This window comes from Malurus melanocephalus, unplaced genomic scaffold, assembly GCF_030028575.1.
Source record: "Malurus melanocephalus ecotype Western Australia unplaced genomic scaffold, MMel_1.1 scaffold_138, whole genome shotgun sequence".
In the NCBI taxonomy this organism is placed as follows: Eukaryota; Metazoa; Chordata; class Aves; order Passeriformes; family Maluridae; genus Malurus; species Malurus melanocephalus.
The window spans coordinates 1,452,079-1,478,734 of record NW_026623370.1 but is presented as its reverse complement, the minus strand read 5'-3'; the positions used below and the strand labels follow the sequence as shown (position 1 = coordinate 1,478,734).

General features: G+C 40.1%; 1 protein-coding gene across 1 annotated transcript in view; it reads right to left on the bottom strand.

Annotated features, from left to right (window-relative positions):
* Positions 1 to 25,341, bottom strand: part of INO80C (INO80 complex subunit C) — a 32,988-nt gene extending 7,647 nt beyond the window's left edge. Inside the window, exons 1-2 of the mRNA XM_057371034.1 lie at positions 25,128 to 25,341; positions 2,543 to 2,653 (exon numbers count right to left, since the gene is read on the bottom strand). Coding sequence (XP_057227017.1) covers positions 2,543 to 2,653; positions 25,128 to 25,262 — 246 coding nt within the window. The 5' untranslated portion in view covers positions 25,263 to 25,341. The remainder of the gene's footprint in view (positions 1 to 2,542; positions 2,654 to 25,127) is intronic.
* Positions 25,342 to 26,656: the final 1,315 nt, after the last annotated feature.

The window sequence follows — 26,656 nt, the reverse complement described above, 5'->3', positions numbered from 1 at the left end:
TTCTCTCTCCTTTTTTATGCCATATTACAGGTGCAGCTCTAGYTCTTTTACAAATTATCCATGACTGTAGAAAACACAGCTGATCTTGCAAAATGTAATGCGTACTATGAGAAACTTTCTGGAAATTTTATTTTTCTTTCAAAGGCTACAAGACAGAATAATAGAAAAAGAATAATAAATAGAATGTTGACTGCCAAGACAATTTTGCATTTTGAAAGGCACACTAATGGAAGGCTTGCCACAGGTACTATAATGGCAGTTTCAGTTATCAAATGTGATTGCTACAGAGTAATTTATTTATGTCCCTCCAGAGACAGAAGCTGCACAACATACTGTGCTACTTCTAAATGATCAAAGGACACAGATTTACAGCTTAACTTCAGAAAAATAAAATGTTCTTACAATTGAGGAGTTGCTATTTCTGTTAATAATTGCTACTTGCCCCATGAGTCTCATTGAAACTCAGCGAAGTTCTGCAAACATACTTTTGCTGTGAATGTTTATGAATTAACCTGTTAAACTGATGAGGATGATAAGAGGAAGGACTCAATGAGAAAGCTTTTATTTGTAGACATAAGATATATTCAGAAAAGATTCTCATGAGCTGATGATACACTGGGTTTTGGTGATGGATATCTGATTTAAAACATAAAAACAAATATTTGCTCTTAGGGTAAGACCTTAGTCATCTAAAGACCATTGTATACTAGAGACTGCTACAACATGAGATAAAAATACATGTACTACCACACTACAAATTCAAATTCATTGTATGAATTTGCCTCCAAATCACTGCATAATTTTTTGCTCWGTACTTTCAAAAGCAACTTTTGTTTTTATATGAACTTACACTTCCTAGGAATGGGGCTGAGCATGACCTCACATACCTACAATAAAAATCTAATGACTGCCAAGCACAAATGAATCAAACAAAGTTCAGAGAAAGCTGGAGGTAGGGCAGGTACAGTAGGTATTGCTCTACACAGCTGTCAGAAAGTCTTTTTTTCCTTCCCCATTGCCAGGGGATGTAAATTCTAGTCAGAAAGTTTAGGTAAAGATCGTTTCTTCCTCCTTCTCTGCTCTTAAATCTATCCTCTGCAGCAAGCTAATGGTTCAAACTTGGGCATTCATATGAGACAGACACTRTTTGATTTATTTTCTTTTTGTTAAKGCAAATTAGGCTGAAAAGATGCAAAATTCCATCCAAATTGTTACTACCAGATCATACTGATGAAATGCTGAAATGCTGATTAAAACTCAATGCATTTCTTCTCAAATTAGTTACTGTATTGCAGAGGACAATTTCATGGTTTTTACTATAACTGCCTATTATTTCTGCAGCAATTGCCAAAACCCTGTACATTCATTATTATTTCAAGCATGTAGACATTAGTATTGCCTCTTTGGAAATGGTGACACCCCTCTAAGAACTGAAGGATCAGCTCAAGGCCTCATGGATATTTAAATCCTATGTGGAAGCTACATGGGATGCCTCCAGGCACAAAAGGAGCTTTTGCAATAAGCCCCATTTCTCAAAGATGCTGGTGCTAGCTGGAGGATTAGTGAGCCATGTATACGGTCGTTTGAATGCCCCTCTCATGACTGAAGTCGTCTGCAAAGCAGATGTAGAGTGACTCGCATGTCAGAGATTAATTTCATACCCCCTGCCAAACCTGTGCTTAGTGAGCTGTGCGTTGCCCGATTACTCAAGTTATATGCTGTGGGATATTGTATCTTGTTCATACAGAATGAAATCTGGGATAAAATCCTTCTTTCTAAGTACTGGCTTCAGACCAGCAATCTGAGAAGTTTGCTTGTCTAGAAAGCATTTGTACAGTGTGCCAATGGGTTGGCCTTGACACAGCAAGATAAAAAGATATCAAAAACAAACCCAGAATGACTAACTTAATCTTCTTCACCTTCTCTCCCAGTTTAACCCTCAGAGTGTTTAGGAGCCTGTATTTCATCAGCTGTCAGTGTTTACATGACTCTCAGTGCTGGCAGGCCAGACTTCTGGGGAGCACAGAGCATTTTGCTTCTAAATCTAGCAATGACTGGAAGAAGACATCACAAATCTGTTAAGAGTTTCAGGGACCAGAAGAGGAGCAAAATGCCACTTGCAAATGACTCTGGCAAATTTCTAGCTCAACTGCTTTGCATCCTGCCTTGGTTAGGAACTGGAACATGGGATTCCTGCATTCGTGGTATTAATTGTTCCTCTCTARCTGTGGTAGTTTGTAAGATACCATATCATAAAACATCCACACTTTTCTGGACCTAACAGGTTTTCTGACTCTGTTTCAGAATTTAATATAACAATTCTGCCTCTGGACCAGTGCCATTTTCATGCTATAATAGAGTGTGCACTTTGAACCATGGCGTGGAATATAATGACGTGAATTTCTTAAAAACTGTCAACCTTTTATTTGGCCGTTAAGCTGATTTTCTTAATATTTACACTAGGAACATAGTTAAATAGAATCCTAGCTAGCATTTTATGGGAAAAGCTTGGAATTTCAGATTGTAAAAATAATATACTTACGATGAAGTTTGGATCTTTAAATGGTAATGGCTTGGCAGTAGTTTCCACTGATCCTGTGCTGGAGTCCGTGTTCAGAAATTTATTTTCATTCACAGCCTCTCCACCTGCACTCTGCAGAAAAAATACAATCTTACTGTTTGTTACTCTGAGCAAGTTTAACTGGAGACAGAGCCATCTGCTATATTACCTACCTGTTGCCGTTTTAGCTTTCCTATCTCTTTTGAATCTTTAAAGATGTTGCAYGCCAAGAATGGGGAAGCATGAAACAGAGTATTTGTCAATCAACTTACAAGTGACACAAAAAAGGGAGGGGAATAGAGTGGCCAAAATACACTGAGTAAAAACTGCATAGGGTTTATTGCAGTACTAATGAAAGCCAGCTCATCTCACTTTACAAAGCGCAAGACAGCATGYGGAACCGAAAACAGCAACAATGTACACTGTTTTAGAATGCACTGTATGAACAGGAATATATAAAATTTATAATAAGGTTTTTCATCAAGTTTCTAAAGAAAAAATGATTAATCATTTTATTCTTCACCCTTGGCATCAGTTGTGCTTGAGTGAGGACAAAGTATTTTATTATATATTATTTTTATATACAAGCCTCACAAAATCTACATGGGTGCTAGTTGGTGGTTTCTCGTTTTTCTTTATGGTTTATTTATTTAGCAGGAAGAGCAGTTGGAGAAGATGTGTGTGACCAGAAAGCTAAAAAAGTTGTGTGGCAGTCTAACCAACTTCTGGTGATTCTGCTTGGCTGAATTTATGATGTTTTTTTAATTTGTTATTGACCTGTAAGTCTCCACATTACCAGAACTAGCCCATTCTACACACATAAATGTTTATTTGAAATCCTCATCTATATTGAAGCCAATGGGAATTTTGCAACTGAGTTTGCCAGTTTATCCAATAGGAATTCATACCTTGATTTTTTTTTACTTGGAGAACTAAAAGCTAGGCTAAAAGCTAAGTCAATATTTACTGAGTGGATGGTTAAAATGTTCTTTTACATTACCTTCAGAGAGATAATACTGTGAACAAAAAATTGTTTTCCTGTAAAAACCTGCATTCAAAACCTTTTGTGTTGATACAAGACTCATTTAAGAAGGAGAGWAAAAGGACTGTTACTATTTGTGGCTTATGGGAGTACCTCTACAAATTGAGACTATAAAGCAAAGGCCATGATTCAGCATCCTTYTCCATGTGACAACAAGGAAAGTGTTTTTACTCTTAATAAATGTAAAAGTAATTACAGGATTAGGGACTAGGCACGTTGAACTCTTCTGAGGGGAAATATGTCAGTCATTCTACAGTGCCTGTTTTCAACCTAGCAAAGAAAGGTCTTAAATGTTGAAAGTATAAAGTAAAAAAGCAATGTTTCTTGTGCCTTACTAAAATAAAATATATAAATAGAAACAATCTGTTTTCAAAACAACACTCAGTCCTCTGTAAGTTTATATTACAGGGGATAAGGCCTAARCAGAAGCAACACTGAAGTCTGTAGTTTAAACTTGATTCTTCCATTAAGAGGAGAGACAACATTAAAAAGCAGTGACTGTCAGAGAAAYGGAAGAAATGCAGATGGATGTTTAGATACACGTACATTATGTGGCAGTGAGCAGAGAAAATATCTTTATCAATCCTGAGTAAGTGGCTTTATACACTGAGTTCCTAGGTTTCAAAGTACATTCTTGCACATGCACGCTTCCAGCACTTCAGATTTCAGCAGCAAACATTAGTCAGTCTTGCGAAAGACAAGGTTTGAGATACAAGATTATTTTTCATGAATTCACTATCTCTGATACTGCTCATTATCAGTGTAAATTYTCTTAAGTGAAAGAATCAGCACTCAGATTTATTCTTCAAAGCATTCTTGCCTTTTCTTTGGTACCATCTGCTTGGTTTTAAATCCAGTCCTACAGATAATTACTTTATCACTTTTGCCCCTTCARTGATCCTCTTYTAAGTATTCTGGTTTCTATGAAACYGGCTTTGAGTAGCATTTCAACAATATCTCAAAACAGTAACTAGTATTTTGAGATGAAGTAAATAAAAATARTTAAATAAAAGGGGAAGAAACTTCCTTACACATATAGTCCTTAATTTCTGCAGCTGGATGTACTTACATATCACACTCACTGTCTTCAGTGGTTTTTTTCRGTGTGGATTCAGTGCTTGCTGGTGCACTGGGAAGCAAAGTAAGGAATTGTTCCTGGCAAGACAATTCCTGAATGTAAATAGTACATGTTGTTTCTTTTCTGTACCAATCCCTAAAGGATTTCAGGTATTAGAGCTGCTAAGATGTGGGCTAGCTCTCATTACAAGCGAGATGTTGACTTTGTTGGGGCCRGTATCCCTTGCATAGTGGCAAACACAGCAGGATCTGGAGCACAACTGCTGCTTTTTGGGTTCATGGGATCACCCAAGTCATCTCCAGTGCCAGTGAGACATAATGCCTGCAGTAGCTCCAGATCTRTCATGGACAATTTGAGAGCAGTGGTTTCCTCTTCGAGGCAAAGGGTGCAGGCTGGTGTGCAGGGCTGYAAAGCAGCTTTCACACCACTGAGGTATGCAGCTGATACCATGATTTCAGAGCCCTGTTACAGACTGGGAAGCAAGTAAGACTGAATACTCTGATCCCAGTTAAATGCTGGGAACTGAGATAAAGACATACTGTAGAGGCATGCCAGTTCCCTCACTCAGTACTGCTTGTATGAAAACTGTTTTTTAGCTGTCGGTTTATGGCAGAGAGACATTCTGCTAATGTGCTTTTMTTTCTGGAAAAACATTAAAGAGTTGAGCAGCAGCACTGCTTCCAGAATAACGTGCTATTGCACAGAGGCGTGAACTTTGGCAGTACAGAGCTTTTACATGCTCTTCCTGTGCAGCCTGCAGAAGTCTCAGCTGATACCCTCTGCAGCTTTACAGCCACAAACTGCAAGTGCCTCCAGAATCTACAAATCTCTCTGGCCTGTGTTTTAAATGTCAGGATTTAAAGCATAAGAAACATCATGTATTTTTTCAGGTTTGTTTTCTGAAAGCTTTTTAAAGGCAGGGGATATGGATYTACCTTTGTTCTGCAAAACACATGTTTCCTGAAAGTGAGTAATACAGTGATAATACAAACCATTATTTACCACCTGTAAAGAGATTCCTCAGTTAACAATTACTGMACAGTAAAGGTATCTTTAACTTTTAAGATCAGTTGAACAAATCTCTCCCATATGTGCTTGTTTTCTTGGTCGTTTAGATCGGAAGACAGTTCATTGTTCACTGTCATGTGTTGGTACAAACAAACAGGAAGAATTCAAATGCCCTTTGTAGTCCTGTGAAGTGATGGTGGTGTCGTGAGCACAGTGAGGAAGTGCCTGTCACCAGGGAACATGCACTGCTCAATGTGYGCTGTAACCCCCAGTCACGTGTGGGGCAACCTCCCCTTCCTGCCTGATCCAAGCTTGTCTCCAGCATACTTTCCCTACTGAGCCGCTCTCTTARCTAATTCCATCACCCCCAGATTCCTGGGATAATCTCAAATGCTTTTCTGTGGGGTTAGAAAGAAGGTGGAACCATGGGCTGAAATGCTCAAAAGCTTCTTTAAAGCTTCTTTTAAACTGATCTTGTAAACAATCTTTATGGGGAATTCAATATAAACTTCAAGAAGAGAGCAGCTTTTAACGTGCACTTTGTAACTAAATTGTGTCTTTTAAATGGTGGTTTATGTAACTAGGGCTACAGGGATTTAACAGTGCTACATTAGTCACTAAGAAATATGTTTTTTCTCCATAGTCTGTTGAAGATTATAGCAACAAAGACTTTGGAATGGCTTTACGTTTACAGGGTATACCGGCATGGGAAAATGAAAGTGTGATTTTAGTACAGCTGAACAGGCTTACGCTAGTTTTACCTCAAATAAGGATAGAAACACTGCAGTAAAGACTGCAGCTACCAGTAACTATGTTCATCCTTTCCCAGCAACTCTGTTMATCCCTACTGAAGTCCATGGTACCACTTCTTCTCACTGTTACCCCTCTCCATTCTCCTCCTCCTCTTCCTCCTCCCAGTAACCTCCAGGCATTGAGCAACCTTGACTGGAATGGCATATATTAAAAGTCATAGGCAGCAGGTCAAACACTTCTTACAGGAGCACTTGTGCAATTTTATTCCCTCTGTAAAATTGTGTTTATGWGCTTTAGCTGAATTTTAACTAGAACCACAGTATGGCAGGTTGGCAACCTCTGTTCCTCCTGGGGTAGCCGAGAGAAATGGTGAGGGGATCAGCTTCTATTTTGCACTTCTTTTCACAAGACCATCTATCCACTATTCAGACAGTCCCTGCTGGGAGGGACACTGTCCTATCTATTATGTCCTAGGACTGGGTGACAGTTGCCCAAGAGAGAAAGATGGCAGAGGACTTGGTAGACAGCAAAAATTTGAGACTGAAAACCAGCAGCCAACACTTGGGAGTCCTAGTAAGTTTGTTTTAGGGGCAGCCAAGTCTGAGGAAGAGACCTGAGTTAAGCTTTCCTACCTTAACACTAGTTTCTTTTGAGTAAAGCCAAACCCCAGGAATGAGCCTAGTTTGGACCCTGCTGTATATGCTGTCTGTGCTGGGAGAAAACACACTGGGAGGCTGCCTATTCACATGCTACTTTTAATACTAGGTTTGGGAGATCTATTGATTTTTCTGTATATATTTTGATCCAAATTCCCTACCSCAGATGTTTTCACATGATTTCCAAAGACTGTGCCATCTGTCTGGTTTTATTTAGAGAGCACAAGCAAAACCTGTAGACCACGGAAGCTGAATTCTCTGTTTTGGCTGTTTCTAGGTGGAATCAGCATTGTGTGGTTTGGGATGTCTGTGATGGTACTAAATACCTTAGTACAATTCCTTATTAACTTGCTATGAAAGTGCTTGTTTTAYTCTTATTTTCTTTTTTTCCCTTCCCCTAGCAAGGATTAGGACTTGCCAACAGAATAGCTGATATATACTGAAATAAAATTTCTTACCCATTTAGTTTTGGATTATATTCAATAGCATTTTTYATTATTTTACACTAACAGATTTTACTATGTATAAAAAACCCCATGAAAATACGAAGCATGAAGTCAAAGATGTAAATACGTGCATTTCTGGCATCCTGTTACTGCATACCACGCATGTCATGGCTTAGAAAAAAAATATGGATTTGCACATCACTGAATGTATACTATGGCCATCAGTGTCCAGTTTCACTAGGTGTTACAGTTTTATGTGCCAAAACAAAATTTTAAACAGGAAGGTAAGGGAACAGTGTGTTGGTATATGTTGTGRGTTAAGGTTTCTCCTTTTGTTTCCTTTCTTGGAGAATTTCTTTCCCATTTTGTTGCTAAGATATGCTTGATGGCCAAATCATTACCTTAATGACAAGTGCTTAGGCAGAACAAAAGAAGGTGCCAAGCCCTGGGTGGGGGAGAAGGGTCTCCACGGGTACTCCTCCTGCCTGGCAGTTTTTTCTTTACTCCTCTCTTTGGAGAGAAGGAAGTTCTCGGGGGAGTTTTGGGCTCAGAGCGTGTGTGTGTCTGTGTGTGGTGCGGAGGGTAGCTTCACTTCCTGCCCTGCTTGTCTTGGGGGAGGATGGTGGACCTGCTGCCTGCGGGGGAGAGCTCACCTGTGGCTGCTGCAGAACCCAGCCAGCAGTGCCCSTGCCGACTGGGACTAACTGCACCAAAGGGTAGGGTGTCTCTCTGTGTGAGGCTGTCATTGGCTTTGTGGATGGGTTGGTTGTTGTTGCTGTTGTTGTTGTTACTTGTTTCACCTTGTTATACATATTAGTAAAAACTGTTATTTTCTTTTACCCWTATCCTTGCCTGAAAGCCCCTGATTTCAAAGCTATAATAACTCGGAGGGAAAGGGGGGGAGAATCATATCCATCACTCCAAGGGAGGTCCCTGCCTTCATTGGCAAACACCYGTCTTTCAAACCRAGACAGTAAMCCAAAACTTAAATGCAAAAATAAATTCCATTAGAACTGATAAGGGAGTTTCTAGTTTAAGGATRCAGAAATAACACTGAAAACACTGATTTTCTCTGTTTTCTGCAAATCATTAATTTGTTAGCGTTAACAACATGAAGGTGATTATACATGTTGGGTTTTGGTTTTTTGTTTCCGCATTCAGTATTTCTGAGGGTGTTGTATGTCACTATTCAAAAAATATGTAGTAAGAGGAATCTGGCCCCAAGAACCCAGTTTACTGAGGAACTTGTCTTCAACCTTTGTATGTGAAATTCAGTAAATAGTGTCAATTACTCTTACTTAGTTCTGGCAGCTGATTTTCATAATCACAATACTACTACRATATTGCTTTAATTCAACTTCAGCAATGGTGCATGTCTAAATATTCCTGTAGTAGGTTACTTCTAAAGCAGCAATATCCAACTTAGAGCAAGTTACTTGGCTTTTAGCAGTGTGTAAGCTCTGTGATATCCTGACAGAGCTGTGGCATATATTGTGGCATGCAGCCAGGCAAGAAAAYGGTAATTTATAAAATCGATGGATAATACCTGTATTTTCACTAGCAGACAATTACAGTGARTGAGAATGCTATGTGGAATGTCAGTATATGACAGAAGCAATGATATGAGCAGACTTTTTAAAATTGGGAGTAGATCCTGAATGCCAGCTATTTAACGGAGTGCCAGCTAATACTGCTCATACTGGAACATATATTAAGCTGTTTGATTAATATATTAGCTCTCACTATAACAGGGCTGGCCCAGACTCTTGCACATTCTTAATATTTAAATCATTTAACTTTGCTTGATGACATGACAAGGGCCATTAAAACTTGAACATGTACCCTCTGGCAGACAAAAATTCAGCTCTTTACATTGCYGCGAATAATTCACAGAGAAAGGTGTCAGAATTAGATGTGCTTAAGCTCGAGATAAAATGATGGCTAAAAAAATTCTCATTGCCAACATTATCACCATAGTATATTTCTGAAAGCAAACTCACTGAAGACTCAGTAACAATGTAGGACTGAAGAAACAGCACYCTCTGGAATAAGATTCATTCCATCAGTGTTTTTGAAAGAAGGGTTTGCTAGAAAGACTTATTCAGTAAGATATATAAACATGTCTTCCTTATCTGGTTGCATTTTACTTTTTCTTGGATGCAGCAGGAAAAACTTTCCTCTTCTTTTCTACTCACTAAAATGAAGCCCAGTACAACATCCCCAGCATTTTCTCTCTCAGCATTCTGGTACCTAGTAGTATTTTCGGAATGTTCTCCCTTCACAGAAGATCCTGTCTTGTTTTGGGATAGGACAAAAAATAGTTCAGCTTGAAAATGTTCAATGGACATCTGACATCAATCAAAGAAAAAAAAATCCTAATCTTGCACATTTATGGCAAATTTTATTCCACAGAGCACTGTAAAAACTGAGTTTCCTAAAAAAAAAAAAAAATCACCTCTGAGTAGTAGCCAGCTGTAACTAGCTATTAAGTACAGTGTAGATCATTGTACTTGACTTCAAGCAGCTTGCAGGGTTGGCAAGTCATTCATGCATACAGTGTAAATTGGGAGTAAGTCCATCTATGCCACTGGGTTTCATCACTGTCAATTTATCTTAAAAGACAAGAGTCCTCATATAGATTTCTGCTTCCACTGATATCAAAAGTAAATAGCCCACAGGCCTGACAACAAAAATATTTTTGCTTAAATTACCATTACCTCAGATGCTACTGCTGTTTTCACTTATCAAGAAATCTGAAAGAGGTTTGTTAAAAACAAACATAACAACACAAAGCTTAAAATTAGATTGTTGGACTATTATAATAATAGTGTATCATTCCAAGTTCATATGTCRCCAAATGCACTTCTTCGTCTAACCACTCCCCAAAGGACTTCTGAATTGTGTCAAATTATTTATCAGGGCAAGACTTACAAAACCTGCCTTTCCTAAAGCGGTTCTTTCCCTCTRACTTGCTGAGTGTTTCCAGTGAGCATCAAGAGTTAATCAACTGCACAAATCAATTCCAAACATATGACTAAAATTTAGATATAATTTCTGCTGTTGGGTATGTAAGAGTATGGGGGAAGGTGCTTGAAGTAGGGCATGGAAAGCATTTCAATTGCAATTTAAATAAATAAATACATAAAGACACACAAGCYGCCCAGATAGCAATCTGGACATTATGCTTTCGAACTTCTGCTGCTCTTAAGTGAGTTAAACATCTCACATTCCAACTGCCTCAGAAAGGCTGAATAAAATTTTACTCATGCACTAAAAGATTGGACTGTCACAAAGTGATGGATGGCTTTTCTATGCTCTCTGTAGGGCATTTCAATACCATGGACTCCAAGTGCTCTTGATTAAAAGGCAACATTCTCATTTAGGGTCCTGTCAGTGCCTGAGCTTCAAACCATTATCATTCACCTGCACTGGTGCTTCCAGTGACAAAATACTTACCAAAATGTATAAAATACTAATTACTTTAGTCACTTTGATAGAGGTATAAAACACCCTAATGCAAAGCTCCATTATGGTGTGTGAGGGTTTKAATTTAAAATTCAAAACGCAACCAAAGGGAGAATAAGATTTTAATTACATTCCCCACCTCTCAAGCATTTCTTAAAAACCTACGGGAAAAAGACATAGCAATTTCATGACACAAGGCCTCCTTTCATAATGGTACTGCTCACTTCAGAAAAAAAAAAACCAAGAAAAACTCAAGTTTACTTTATTCTCTTCAAAATTACTAATAAACAGTTGTGAGGAGCCATTTTAATCTTGGTTTGCCTCAACAATGCTTGTCAAAAGCATGTGGGGGAAGGGGTGCACACCTGCAGCTTGCAAGAGGCAACCAGGAGATGGGAGAAGCCTTGTCGCTGGGGGGACTTCACCTGGCAACACCTCACATGGCATGGCACAGGCAGTCAGCAGGAGACCAGAGACACTTCTCCAATGGGATGGTGGAAGGGCTCCACCGATGGACCGCACTGGAAGGTTGGACTGGACCAATGATCTCATGGTCAGCAGGCAGACTTTGGGAGGAGCCAGGGGGTATGAAAATTAACTGCGCCATGAGCTTTGGGGATCTATGTGTGTGTGCGGCTGGGGTTCCTGTTCCTCGCTCTCTCTCTCTGTTGCTCGCTGCTGGGGGGTTTTTGTTGTTGGCTTCGGGATTCGCTTGCTTTTGCCCCGGCTCCAGCCTGCCTGGATTCTACCCTTGCTAGCTCTTGCTTGCCCYCACGTATCTSCCTTCCTTCCTCCTGGGCTCTTGTCAGGATGCCGACTGCCCTCCAAGCCTCACATGCAGYGTCTGCTTCACTCCACTCCTTTGCTGACCCAGCCGCTGCCTGTCCTGCCTGAGCCACTGAGCCACCTGCCTGCCTCCAACCTCACCCACCACCGTGATCCTCGCTCCGACTCCACCAGGGTCCCGGACCTGTCCGAGTGTCCACTCACCGCGTGTCCAGCAGCCCATCGCTGCAGGAGCTGCTCCTCTCCCCGAGCTGGTCTCCCTCTCACAGCAGCGCACTCACMCGTCATATGGACATTGGCTGCACACCCCGATCCCGCTGGTGGTAACGCCTGCTTTCTCCCTCTGTCTTTCTCTCTCCCCATTCCTTTTCCATTTTCCTTTCTTTTTTGCTRTCTTTCCCAGCCCCCTTTAGTGGGCAATTACTTCTCATTTTTTCATTGCCAATAAACAGTTCTCAGATACAAAGTTTGTCTCATTTGACTTCATTTCGCTCTTGACCATCCATTTTAAAAGAATACCTCGCAGTTTCCCACAGTTGGAACGCGACATCCAATTGGTGGCAGCAGTGGGATGGTCTTGAAATGAAAGCTTTGTATCTTTTTGAACCACTTTAGAGTGCGTTTTGGGGATAAATTTCTTTTGGGTATTACATAAAGAATAAAAAAAGGTGTSACCCTCCCTGAAACTGAGTGTCCACAACAGACCTAAGGTGCGTCCTCTAAGAAAGTGTTTTCCTTTGGGGCAATTTGAAACTCATTACCGTGCGGCTCTTTCTGAGAAGCATTCTGCCCCCTTACTGAAACTCCCTGTGCAGCGGCTCTCGTGCTTTAGTGTGTCCTCGCAGGAAGCTTTCAGGGCTTTTTTATGATTTTTATGGTGTGGCCCTTCCTGGGAAGCTTAAGGACCTGACCTGCAGCTAATTGGTTTAGTGCTGTAAGGTGTGTCCTCCTGAGGAGTGCTTTTGGGGGTGCCTGGTTGTTTAAGRTGTGACCCTCCTCAGGAAGCTAGGTCACCCCTTCTTTTGTAGTGCTTTTGCTTTATTTTTGAGTGAACTTTCTGTGTGCTTTTGGGGCGGGGTGCTTAGTTCAGGTGTTTAGTGTGTTAAGGTGTGACCCTCCCCAAAAGTTTTCTGCCTGAGAAAACACATTGCACAATGGGTCTCATACCAACGTGTCTCAGATACAAAGTTTGTCTCGTTTAACTTCATTTAGTTCTTGACCATCCATTTTGAAAGAACTCCTTGCAGTTCCCCACAGTTGGAATGCGACAACAGTCAAACACAGAAAAAGATGAACAAGCCTCAGTAAAAAGTTTGGATTTATTCTCAAGAGATTTCAAATGCCAACCATGTTTTCCCACTTAAAAACTTTCAAGTACTGTGATAGGCMAAGTTTTATAACTTACAACACAGACATTTAAAGGAAAAAAAATATTACTATTTCCTGTGGGGAAAAGCCTCAAATAAAATGTAATTGGGATGCAACTGCGAATAGCTTCACACTATCCCAGAAAAGCCTGGTTTAATTTGCATTTGCCACAAAGCTCCCTTCGGCTTAAATAACTGCAAGGGATCTCTCACTTTTTGATTTCATTTGGTGGATTGGGACTACTCCTTGTTTATAAAGTTTGACAGTTTTCTTTATTAAGAAAATTGCAACTTGGACAAATTCATAAGCATAAGCTGAATGGCATTGCCAAAGTGGCCCTAGAGCTAAAACATTCAGTATATATAAAATCCAAAAGCATGTGTTGGGTCATACTTCCGTCAAGGATAAAAGTGCCTCAGCTAACAGAATATTTTGATCCCTCTAGAGAAAAAAAAAAAAGTCTCCTAAATTGATAGGCTTTAAGACTGAAAATGGATAGAAGCATACTAGCAAAAAAAGACTACAGTAAATCAATTGAATTTTTATAAAAAACTGCCAGCATGTTCCTTTATTTATCAGAAAAATCCAGTTCAGTCAAGGACTTTGGCAAAACTGCATCTTAAAATTTAAAATACATCATTTGATACAGAACAGTTAAGGTCAAARTATTTCTGGAGAAAAGAGTGGAGGATTACAATATGCTCATGTGCCGTTAACATTGTAATGCTGCTCAGGGAGCAAACCACAACCCCTGTGCTGAGTAACAGGCTTCAGCCAAGGTAGGAGAAGGATCCATGTCCATTCATCTACATATGACTGAATCAAGGACAAGGAAAGCAAAAGTTATTGGCTCCTAATGGGAGAGTAATTTCATTCTGAAAAAAAAAATTTAAAATACTCAGTTTCCTGATTGTAGTTTATTTTGTAAAACATTATCCATTCTGATGGGAAATAACATTTGAGTAACAAAAACAAAACAACATTTCTTCAAGGAAAGGCAATTAATTAGTTTCAAGTGAAAACAGGGTGTATCTTTCTTTCAGAGCTCCTATTTAATCTATTTTGCTTAAGAAAAACACACCTGAATTAGAATTGTTAAATTTTACCTTCAAAATGTTATGGACTACCAGGTAAACAATACAGAAAACAAAACTTTACTTTTGCATTTTCCCCATTTTTTGCACATTTTGCCACTTGCTTATGTCTCTTTTGTCATTTTAAGTAGATAAAAATTCTAGTTTTATTTCATTTCTGCTAACCACACTACTTCTGCCATGGTGCATTGCAGTCTAAAGCTACCTAGAAGAAGGTTTTTCCATTTGTGTATAGGTTTAATGCTGCCATACTGAGACACCATGTCAGAAAGACAAAGGTTAGGTACACTGATCTATGAAATATCGCACTTCCAAGGGAGGCGAGAATTAAAACATCTTTCTACAAACCTTCAAGATACAAAAGGCATAACATATCAGAGAGCAGTAATTGTATCAGATACTCCCAAGGTCTTTTAAAGAACGTCAGAAAAGAAACCATACCGTAGATGTTAAAATTCTTCAAATGAAATCTATYAACTTTACTGTTTGTCTCATATTATGGGGCAAAAACATCTGGTTGCACATGCCCTAAATACTGCCTTAACTTTCCTTCATCTAGTAAACTCAATGCCATTCCAGATTTGAAAAGCGCATTAGTCTCCCGTACTCAGCACAATTCTAGGTGCCTTATCCTATGCATACCTACATTTAAGTGGATAATGAAAAAAAGCCTTGGCAGTTGAATCAAAATAAACATATGGCAAATTCTAATTTAAATGAAAATAAGGTAATACAACTATCTATTCTAGGGTATTTTGAGGCAGCTCAGGAGGAAAAGGAAAGAGACAGTTGTATGGCARARCTAATTTCAAGGCAAATTTCKGAAATATTTCTGCAGAAACATTTGTACAAGTAGGTGGTTGTTTACTGAGCTATGCAAGTTCTGTGGCACTTCACCCTGATACCATATATTGAAGTTGAGGAACTGCAGCAGATATGAAAAGTGCCAGACAGTTCAGAGTCTTCATATACACKTCTACCCCAACTGCCTTTTTTGCTTGAAACAGAACAGAACTATTAAAAGAATTGACTTTTCCACYACATAAGAATTAGTGAAGTTTTGCTATCACATCCACAATTGTCGGTGAGAGGGAAACATAGTATTTAGTATTTTGTGGTGGCTTTAGGATCCTATTTTAAGAYATTTTGCACAATGAATTATTCAGCAAATAAAAAAAATAAAAACCTTTTGGACAGATAAAAAAGGACGAGAATAAAAAGGGCAATTCTATAGCTGTAACAAAAGGTAATTCTGCCTGCAATAAATAGGTTTAACAAGAATTCAGGTGAAAATGCATTTCTTACTTGAGAAAATTCAAGGTCATTAATGTGAGACTCAGACTAGCACTTCTAGTTCTAGACTATGCAAATAAAGATAATCAATTTAAGGAATAAGGCCTTTCCAGATTACTACTTTGGTTTGAGGAGCCTGAACACACTGCTTACATCACGGAAAAATGGCCTTCTTTTATTACATTTTGTTGACTTTACCAGTTAATTTTGCTGTCAGAACATTGTCCTGTTCTTTCAAGGGAAGAGCAATTCTAGTAAAACATAACCATTTTTACAGTGTAGAGAGAATTAATACTGTCTAAATGTWGTCATTGATTTTGTGGTGATTTTCATGTTTGAACCTGCCTATGAAAGGAGTGTAGGACTGTTTGTTTAGGGAGACGACACACCCATATTAGTCACATAACCAGACATCTGAAAGTTGACGCTAACACTGAATCACTGAGGCTGGAAGGGGTCTCAGGAAGTCACCAGCTCAACTACTTCTCAAAGCAGGGTCAAAACTGACCTTGGCCTAGACTTTTAAGGCTTTGTCCCATCAAGTCCTGAACACTTCCAAGGGCAGAGATTGCACAGCTTTCTGTGCAGCTCTCCATCTCCCTGGCTAGAAATCAATATAATATAAAATAGAAAATACTGGTTTTATTAACAAAAAGTTCTTTTGGTCATGAGCAGCCATATAACCCACATTAATTASAGCCCTAATTTCTGCATGTTCCTGTTCAGCAGTATTTTGCTGTAGTCTTGATGGTTTCAGGACATAAATGTAACAACATTTTTAGGCAGAGGAGTCATCTTTTATTGAATGTACCTGTTTATCTGTAAAATTAAGACAAGCTTCTGGATGGACTGCATACCAATACATGCCAGTCTTTCAATTGAAAGACTTTTTATAGCAAATATCAGAGTTTCATGGAGGGTTTTAACTCCCTCCTCTATCYTWAATGATGAGTAYTTTCATGACACTTTCTCCCTTGCCYGATGGACATTCCCTATACTTCTGAGATGCCAATAACCTTTTCCTCAAATATGGTCTACTTGATTCGTATCTAACRAAAATCTAAGCAGTAGTTCTGTATTTAGCTTGGGGAGTTGCTGTTTCCCTTTCACATGTGAAAAAATATTYAAATTTCTGAAATTTGATTTGAGTTTTCCAGCTATACAATTTAAGTGACACTGGCCATACTTGTAAACCTTGCCTTTATTTATGCAGAAACTATCATAGGTGTCTCAGCCTTTCTTGCTGTTCTGTGTAGAAGGTTTCACCTCTAGGCCTGAAAATGTTKGCAAAATGATCCTTTTAAATTATATCTAGTTTTATGTAATAGACATATTAGGCAGGCTGTACATGGAAGCACGGAATTTTGTGTGTTTATTGAAAATTAAGGACATATGATACCCAGCAAATCACATTTCTCTGTTTAATACATGATAAAAAGGCAGATATGATACTAAGAGTCTCTTTTCATGTGGTAAACCCAGTAATAGCCTGCAATGCTTTTTAGGAGGAATTTTCTTTTAATTCACAAAAACACTCCTTATCTACAGCAATGCTCCTTATCCTGAATCAGCTTTTTGTCCTGAGTCAGCCAGYACTTACATCCTGGGACATTACAACTACAACTACAAGATATGTAGCCACAGATATTCAACCCTCCCAAAATGATGGACTCTGCTGCAGTACAAATATGTATTATTCACAAGAGTTTCTATCTTTCTATCAATTTTGAATTTGTTTCTTGAATTAAAAGTATTGCATTTTTACTACAACATAAGCAAGTTATTAAATGGCATGACTATTTCACTTTTTGTCTAGAGTTTAGAAAGAGTTTAGAAATTATTTCTGATCCCTGTTYGTAAAATTGTGTAGTTTGTATTAAAATTATCGTAAGACAAAAMATGCGACAAACAGATACCTAAAATACATAAGCAGACCATTCTGATAACCATGTTCATTGGTTTGATACCAGACTATGGATTTGTTCTCTTTGGAACAGAGAGAAAAYTTCCATCCTTGACTGTAGAGAAGAAAACCTTTCTACACTCCCCAGACCACACCAGACTTGCTTTCAGCCTGGTGGTTACAGTGTGCCTGGGAAAARGAGGGTTTGAATTCCCTCAGGCAGTGGCAGGAACAGGTGACTTCAAGTGGAGGAGAGATTAAGCACGTATAAGGACAGATGATATAAAAAATAAGTATCAGTGCATACGTGTGCTTACTTTTAAAAGGAAGGATTTAATATTTGCTTTCAAAAAGATGCTCATAGTTCTGAATTCCAAGTATAAGGAGTTGYCTATTATCTTCAGGGAGAAGTAGAATTAGGACTAGTACGTATTTCCTGATAGCTTATTTTGGTGGCATCTCACAGTTAGTAGAATCAGCTAAGGGACTTAAGAGACTGACAGACAAGCATTATGACAGTTGAAGCTGTTACTTTGCAGGCCTTCCTGCAGGCAGGGACACTGGATTGARCATTTCATTTAGTCTGTCACAGTCAACAAATGAGATCTGGATCAAAGAGTATGTAAATTCATGAAATAGGTTGCTCGTAGTGGAACATGTTTTTCTTGTTGCATGGTTGTGCCTCTTCCTTGTGCTACACACCCCAGGTGCTGGACTTCCCTGTCACCCAGCCCAGTTCACCAGTGCAGAAGGAGACAATGGAACTTGCAGGAGAGGGGGARTGTTTGGCAAGTCCTTGACTGCTGACCTCTGTCAGTGGGAACCGGTCTGGGGAGAGCGAAAGCTGGTGTGATGCAGGCAAGGGGAGCATGCAGCCGAGACTTGTGGAGGAGGATAAGAGGGAAGAAGATAGGAGAAGACGGGAACTCTGATAATGAGAAACTAATGTATTTGCCTAATTGAGCCTCTTAAAGTTGCAGGTATATTTTGCAGTGAGGCAAAACATGCTGTTCATGGATATGAATACTTGTGTCAAGGCTAGGCATACTTTACAACATGGAATATCACAGCTTTTATGACTTTCTGCTGGTTTAAACAAACAGCCAACCTTTCCATTCTGTTTTCTTGGAATGTTTCAAAAATGGGTTCAAATCACTCCGCTGGCTAATAAATTAATATTTCTATCAGCTTTTCTAATCCAAAATGAATACATTGATGTAAATTGATATAATATATAATGCATAATTGATATTGCTTCAGCAACAATTGAAGTTACTACCAAATACAATTATTGTACATTAGAAAAAAAGTGAAAAACGGTCTAAAACCTCTTCAAATCTAAACAGTTAAGTTATTGAAAATTTTGTTTTATTAACCTGAATCTTTTACAGCACTAACTGGATTCTGAGATCACTTTTTAGAAGTACTACCTCTCAGAAAAAGTGTTATGCTAAAGTACAGGTATGAGGTGTTACAGATTGCTCTTTCTCTTTCAAAAAAATAAGCCATCCTATTTTATCTCCTTGTGATAGAATGGTGAACCATCTTTACTAAGTCCCCTAAATTTCCTGCATGTTTATTATAAATCCTGGAATTAGGTGTGATCATACTGACTCCATTTTCTGTTAGCTGAAGGCAAGATGAAAATTTCCTGCTAGGATAAGTGGAGAATGGTAAAAACCCCATGATATCAGCATACTGATGTCCATAGTAAAAGCCAATACACATATGCTTTTGCCTTTCTACAACATAATGCATCTGTGTTTACTCTAAATCTAAAATCTATTCACATTTGGTTGGGGGAAGTAGGTAATTCTCTGAGAGAGGCATAGTCTGGTTTAGAAATTCACATACTTTTATGATTACAGATCATCTGAAGCCTTCAAAATGTGATAAATGTCARGAAAAGTTAATTCTTAGCTCTGTTTTGACAGTTTCCATTTTAACCTAGATTGCTCTATAAAAGCAATTCACTTTTTAAAATAAAGCAAAGCTCAAAACACACATACATTTTGCCAGACTCGGTAGCAAATCTGCTTATTGTCTTTTAATTACCATTTTTCCCCATCAGGGATTGGAGAGTTTCTGGATCTCTAAGAGAGTTGACTTCAAATGTGCAAGTAACAAAAACTCATGCTTCGGGATAATCCCGGTTCTCCTTAGTGGACTTCCTGAAAATAAGATGTATTTTGGGAAGAGTAGTGCAGCTATTCACTATKGGCTTTGTTGCAGAAAGTATCTTTGTGGTGCAGAGTCTGAAAGGATTAGGAGATATAAGCGGCGACCCTCTGAGAGCTTCATTCAGAGAACTGCAGGTCTGGGGGATTTTCAGTGGGCTCCATTCTGGTGACATGCACTGTGATGCCAGAGTATGTCAATATGAGTGGGGTATCTCTGCCAATTGAAACATTACCTRCTAAAACTCTTGTTAAGACAAAGCAATTTGTTTGGAACTGGCTGCTAGTTTTGTAAGACCTAAAACTCTTGRGTAGGGTTTGGTATAATTGTGCAAGTGGCTGTACTCGAAGAGCTCACCTTAGCAGATTTTATCAGCAACTAGCAATCACCTGCAAAGCCTCATGATATCTGTATTTTATCCAATGCAAGTGTCATTTAAATCAATTTAATTAGGTTTCAATTATCATACCACGGGAACACATTGTATCTTTTAAAGGTATCATTCCAGTCAAGCAGTAGTTTCAGACTGGAACTGTTTCATCGGTTAAATTATTATATTTTTGGTTACTGTGATAATCTTACAGGATGAGAGACATTTTAAAACAAAGAGCGTAGTCTAGAGCATAACGAAATGATAGCTTTTTAATAAACTGGCAAATAGATATGTACTTGTATCTCCCTGCTATCATGATGTGTCAGGTTCCCTTTGTCTTTCAGGACAGGTGGATTGGTTTATTAAATTTCTTGTTTAAATTAGTTTATTAAATATTACTTGTTTATTAAATTTCCAAGTACAAAGGAGAATCATRCTTTTCTGTAGTAGAAGGTCTAATATGGAATAGTAGTAAAATAATTAGAATAAATAGTATTATAGTAGTTAAACTAATCAGTAGTTTAGTTTTATACTGATTGGAGTAAACAAGGTGAAATGGTACGTAGGTAATTTTTAATTTCAGTTCAGAAAGTTGTTATACTGCGCTACACTGGAAGAAGTCCTCTAAGGAAGTTGTCCCAGAACGTGGTGAGAGCAGCAGCTCAGCTCAGGAGCTGTAGTGGCACTTGCTGATTCTGTAGTYAAACTCCTACCTCATTTTTCAGTAAATTACAGCCAGATCAAATGGGCTCTTTCAAACAAAGTTATTTTAAAATTGATTTGATGGTTTCCTACTAAGAGTGCTAGGCTCGGTAAAACAGCGTATCAGGAGAATTGATTAAATTTACTGATGTTTAGGGTCAGATTCTATGCTGTTTATGTAGYAGGAAAAGCTCTCTGCCTTTAGTGGGCAGCTTTTGAATACATAACAGTAACCATGTTAATATGTATATATTCAAGTTCACTTGAACTTACAGCTGTCTATCAGAACTGTGAAATCACTTTATGAGATAAAAACATCATAATATAGATACATCTAAACTAAAAATGGAGTTCTAATTGTATCTTAGAGTCACTCCATTTATTTTCACATTGTGCATTAGAGTTTATTTWAGAGGACAATAACTTTAAACCATTATGATTTTATTTTCTAACGTTGTTGTATAGTTTTTACTTTTAAGCATAGAATGATGACTATAGAAAGTATTAAGTATACCTTCCACTAGTACTGCTGCAATATTAAAAAGTGTAGATTCTTCACCAGGTTAAGTCTGAAGTTGTTTCATAAGTAATATAGATTTAGAATTTAGAATATTTTCTAAATTTAGAATATTTTCTCTCTTTACTTGTCCAATGACAAAWTCAGAGACTTTTTTTCCAAATCACTCTCCCATGTCACTGCAAATTTTATCCTTAAAGCTTGTTAGCTGTCATGGGCAAGCATTTTATTCCATTACTTACATCTTGATTTAAAATATACTCTTAAAAGCTTCCCAWTGCAGTATAATTTATAAAAATAGTGGTGTGAACATTAAGATAGAGCAACCGGTGGCTTTTTAAGATCAGTATCAAAGACTCCATCCCAGGGTAAGCGATAGTAATTAATGAGACAGGAGACCTRGAGACAAGTCCGCACAAAAGCCAGCAACGGAGCTGAATCAGAAGAGCAGCTGTTGGGAACCACTCGGCAGGGACATCTAAAGAAATGGTGCTGTATAAATCACTACACAGCATTGGTTTTGACACATTAATGTTACCACTGAATATACATAATAATCCTCAACATGGCTCCAGCAAAGAGGTATTTTTCAGTGGCACAACAGCGTGGGAGGAATAATTGTGTAATGCTAATGAAAGTGAAGTAATCAATTTGCAATCATGCTTTCCTGTAAACTCACTTTTAATATTATGTTTGGTAAATACAGGCATGATATCCAAAAACCCATGTGTCTTCTTCTGTAGACATGACTGACAAGCCCTGTGAGCAATGTGCTTCCAAAACAAGCATGACTCAATACCTTTGGGTCGGTAACTCACACAAATCACACAGAATGTTCTGAGTTGGAAGGGACCAACGAGGATCATCAATCCCAGCCATYAAATGAATGGTCCATATGGGGATTGAACCMRTGACCTTGGTGTTATTGGCACTGTGTTCTACAAAAAAGATGAAGAATATTTTCTGGTAATGTTCCTAAGGTGTATCTTAGAGAAAGTAGCAATTCACATGTTSGAGAGACATAATCAAAATGGGTTCTATAAAAAACTATACTGTGTGATAATTGTGCCTTCCTGTAGGATACACACAGTTACTCAAACTATTTGATTACATTGCTATGCTTAAGCAAATTTGTTATATAAAAAATAGGAACATTTTTGAAATTTACAGTTTTACCAAACCAACGTGTCTTTCAGGGTGCACATTGTATTCAGCTGCTTGTGATACAGAGCACACGGGAGAAAAACTATGTGATTTGAAGATCTTACAGAAATCCTATTTTGTTTAATTTCACAAAGATGGAAGGTGATGATCAGAGATGTGGGGATGTTCAATATGAAGTGTACAATATGAAGYGTATTTTTATGTAGGCCAGCACAGGGTTCTCAACAGAAGTTACTAGTTAACACACTGGGGAGTCTCCAGATCCTAAGTTGACCCCTGCAGGTAATTTTAAAACTCCCAGTAGGGATTCTCTTACCTGCAGCTTGCTGCTTAACCAAGSAAATAATTCACTATTTCTCTGTTGCCAGTTTACTTAAAAAGTATTTAAAATTCTTGGACGACCTAGACCCTGACTAACTGAGCCACCTAAAGACTGGGTAAGTAATAAAAAAATAGAGCATTATGTGCTTGTTGACTGGCTATATTCGGAATATCTCATCAGATAGAGATTCACTAGAATCACCGTGTCACAGGTTTCCTTATCCAGAAAAAGTATATTACTCAGCAATTAATTATGGGCTTTTAAGGACTTCCGGGGATTAGAGTTAAATAAGGTATTGCAAAAGATGCCCAATGATTCACGTTTCTAACACAAAAAAATGTAAAGCCCTCATTTCATTTCTCTTTGAACTGGCTTGCTCCAGCTGGTCATCAACACTGAATGAGACTGCTAGAATGAGCTGTTTCTTGTCCCATTCCTGAGGTCACACATTTTCTGAGACTCGTTTTTTTTCTTTTCCTTGTGGGATTGATCAGCACTGCTGAAGTCAAATGATGTGTATGATGACTTAAGATATAGTGTTGAAAAATTACTTCTTCCTGCACAGAAATCACTTGTGAGAAGAATTACAAAAACTGCTTATCTCAYACTCGATTGAAACACAGTTTGAGTAAGAAATCATGGATTGTCTCATAACGCTGGAAGCTGTCCACAAGCTTAGGTTTGGTGTGAGCACAGTTTAACAGGCTGAAGGGTGTGGGAAAGCTTTTTAAGTAAAAATGATTTTATACACATTCTAATTATATATAAATATGCAATACTTTATATCTGCATGCACATGCACACACACATGCCAGAGCAGACCACCCCATGCTGGAAAATCCAGATCATTATCTCTATCACACCTTGAAAAAGTTGTCAAACATGATCATGTCAGGCAGTGACTTCTCACAGTTGTGGTGGAGTTTGTTAGCAACGTTAAGCATTATGGTCTGTACTCCCTGTCCTAGGGATAAGTCCACTGGAAAAGAAACCATGTAACTGCCACGGGGTGAAAACAAGAGCATCATTCAAATGAGGAAGAGCTGTGTCTGTGCTCTCATGTGTGCACAATGGTTTTTATTTGCCTGGAGTGAAGATGCTGAAAAATGCATAAAYGCTCCCCTGATCTGATGGCACATGTGAAAATAAGCAACCCAACTGGCAGTAAGGGAGACTTTGTAGCTATGCTACTGTWAATAGTTCATAAAATATTATTGAGAAGAATCATTTCTAGGGGGAAGAAAAGAGACAGTGTTTTTTTCCAACTCTCTTTGGACCACTTTAGCTACCAAAATCTTTCTAGAAGTAATCCAAGACATGACAGCATCTTAAGTCTATACAGATATCACATACCTGTTGACTCTGAACATCTTCTAGGACTTAATTTTGGAGCATGAGATGCTACCTCATCATCAAGAGGCAGATGAAAACCAGAAAGGTTTGAGTGATTGCTCTTTTGTACAGTGGTGTGGTCTATAGCTCGTCATCAAGAGGCAGATGACATCAACTGGGGACCGATGCTGGTGTGCCATGATGCACAAATTGAGGATGCACCATCCCCAGGAATGAGGGCTGGCGTTTAGGAGAAGCTCACGGTAATAGCCCTTCTCCCTCCCTGATTGACCCTGTTCCCCAAAAATCAGGCTCTGAGGTTGCATCTTCATTTCACATCTAAGTCTTGTACCCACTTAGTGCAAGTGAGAGGCCATGCTCGCTGCATACAGCAGATCTAGCACCTGTTGAATTGTGCTCCGTGCAGCACTAGTCCCTCCTCCGCGACAGCTCATCTGCCTCACAGTAAAACCAGCATCACGCAGGATCAGAGGTTTGTGCATGTGGAGGTAGGCACGGAGCTCAGGCGCAGCACAACCTCACGCACAGAGCTGCTGCTGGAGGCGAGCGCAGGGAACAATGAACAACGGCGGGGCGGCTTGGTCAGAAAGTGTCACCRCACGCCTTGCCACCACACACGGTACCTCGGTGGGCACAAACCCGACTTACACGGCATCCCGGTTAAGCTTTGCCTCCGCACACCCGGCGGGGGAGGGGGGTTAAACACCAGCACCGGTACAGCTGTATACAGAGAGCGGAGGTAGTGTCTGCGCAGCTACAGCAGGATGACGGAAGGCGCGACAGTCGGCGTCCCGAGGGACACAGCAGCGGGCACCCAGCCGCCGGCCCTTCCCTGGGGCTCGGCAGCTTCCATTGCGGCCATGGGCGGGACGGGCGAGGAGAAGGCAGCGGGACCGTGGGGGGCCGGGCGGGAGGCGGCGGCGTGTCCCGGGATACCCGTGGGTACCGGGATCGGGAACAGCCACAGGCAATTGGTACAGAACACACTCCCAGCACGGCGGGAAGGGGCGAGGACAGGCAGGCCGCCGCCGCGCATGCGCGCTGGCCGCCCCGCTCTCACCATTACCTGCGARCCGCCAGGCGCCGTCGCCTTCTTTTTCTTGGCAGGGCCGCCGCCGGTGCCCGGGCTSGCCGGACGCTTCTTGCTGCGGGACGTAGCGCCGGCGGGAGATGAGGCGGCGGCGGGGACCAGGCTYGCCATGCGGCCCCGCTCCGGGCCCGGGCAGGGACCGCTCCCCCTCCCCGGCCGCAGTGGCGGCGCTGTGGCCGCGCATGCGYAATGGCGGCAGCGCCACTCCGCCAGCCCGGGCCGGGCCTGCTCGGGGTGGCCGAGGGCGAGCGGGGCTTGGCCAGAGCTTGTGAGGCTTCGAGTCTCGTAGGAACGAGCTCTGCCGTCTCCTTGTTATCCTCTGGTATTGCGGGCCCCTTCTCGGACACCTGGCTGCGGTGACAGACTCGCCCCGGGGTAGCCCGCGTGCATAGGAGGTGGCAGAGTGTGTCGAGGTGTGGGGTTTCTCACCGTAGAGGGTGAGCGGCACTGGAAAAGACAATGAGGGCTTTGCAGTCGTTTGGGAGGTGAGCAGTGAGGAGCTGTGCGGGAGTGGCCGAACACAGGCTGTAGTTTGGGACATGGGGTCCTGTTCCTGCGCAGTGCCAGCGCTGCAGTGCTGTGTGCTCCATGTAACACTTCTGTGTTTGCAGGCATTCGCTGTCTTACGCCTGCCCAAGGTGAGATGAAATTTATGCARAAGGCCCTTATACGATGAGAATGGCGTGCAAGTCTCAAACTTGTCAGTTTTTTTTTTTTTTTCCAGTCGCCTGGATAAAATACGCAGAGGGGTGTATCTGCTCCCTTCAGCTCTCGGATGGTGAGCTCTGRCAAGCCAAACCAGTGCCCAGTGTGAATGGCCACACTGAACTGGAACAGCTCCCTGAAAGGTGAGCTGGGGCCCGTCTCTTCCACCGTGACTGCAGTGTGAGGACCAGAGGAGGTGCCCTTAAAATGAGACAGGGGAGATTCAGATTAGATATTAAAAAAAAAAACAAAAAACAAACCAAAAAAACAACTAGTGTCAGACATTGGAATAGGTTTCTCAGGGAGGTGGTGGAGTCACCATACCTGGAGGTGTTTTAAGAGGCACTTGGATCTGGCGCTGGGTGATGTGGTTTAGTGGTTACTGAGATAGTACTTAATTGATGGTTGCACTTAATGATATTAAAGTTGTCTTCACAGCCTTGACAATTCTATGATTCCAACTGTGGAACCTTTCAAAATGCAAGCTGGAAGTCATTACAGTTAACATGAAAAATTTCAGATTATAACTACAGCTAGCTGATACTGATTGCCTGTCTGGGCAATTTGTACTGCTGCAGATTGGGTTGCTTGCACAATGTTTTGGCATGRCTAGTGGTCTTGTGCAGTGATTTTTTCTCTTCTTGGAATCTGGAATAATTTTGCACTGGTGAAACATCAGAATAGATTTGAGGGGATTTGGMCTGTGCTCTAAAGAATTTTCACTGTCCTCTTACTGTCTGTGCTGTTTCACACCATGCCTCAGAGAAGTGGTTGGTGTTGATGCATTGTTGTAGAGTTCT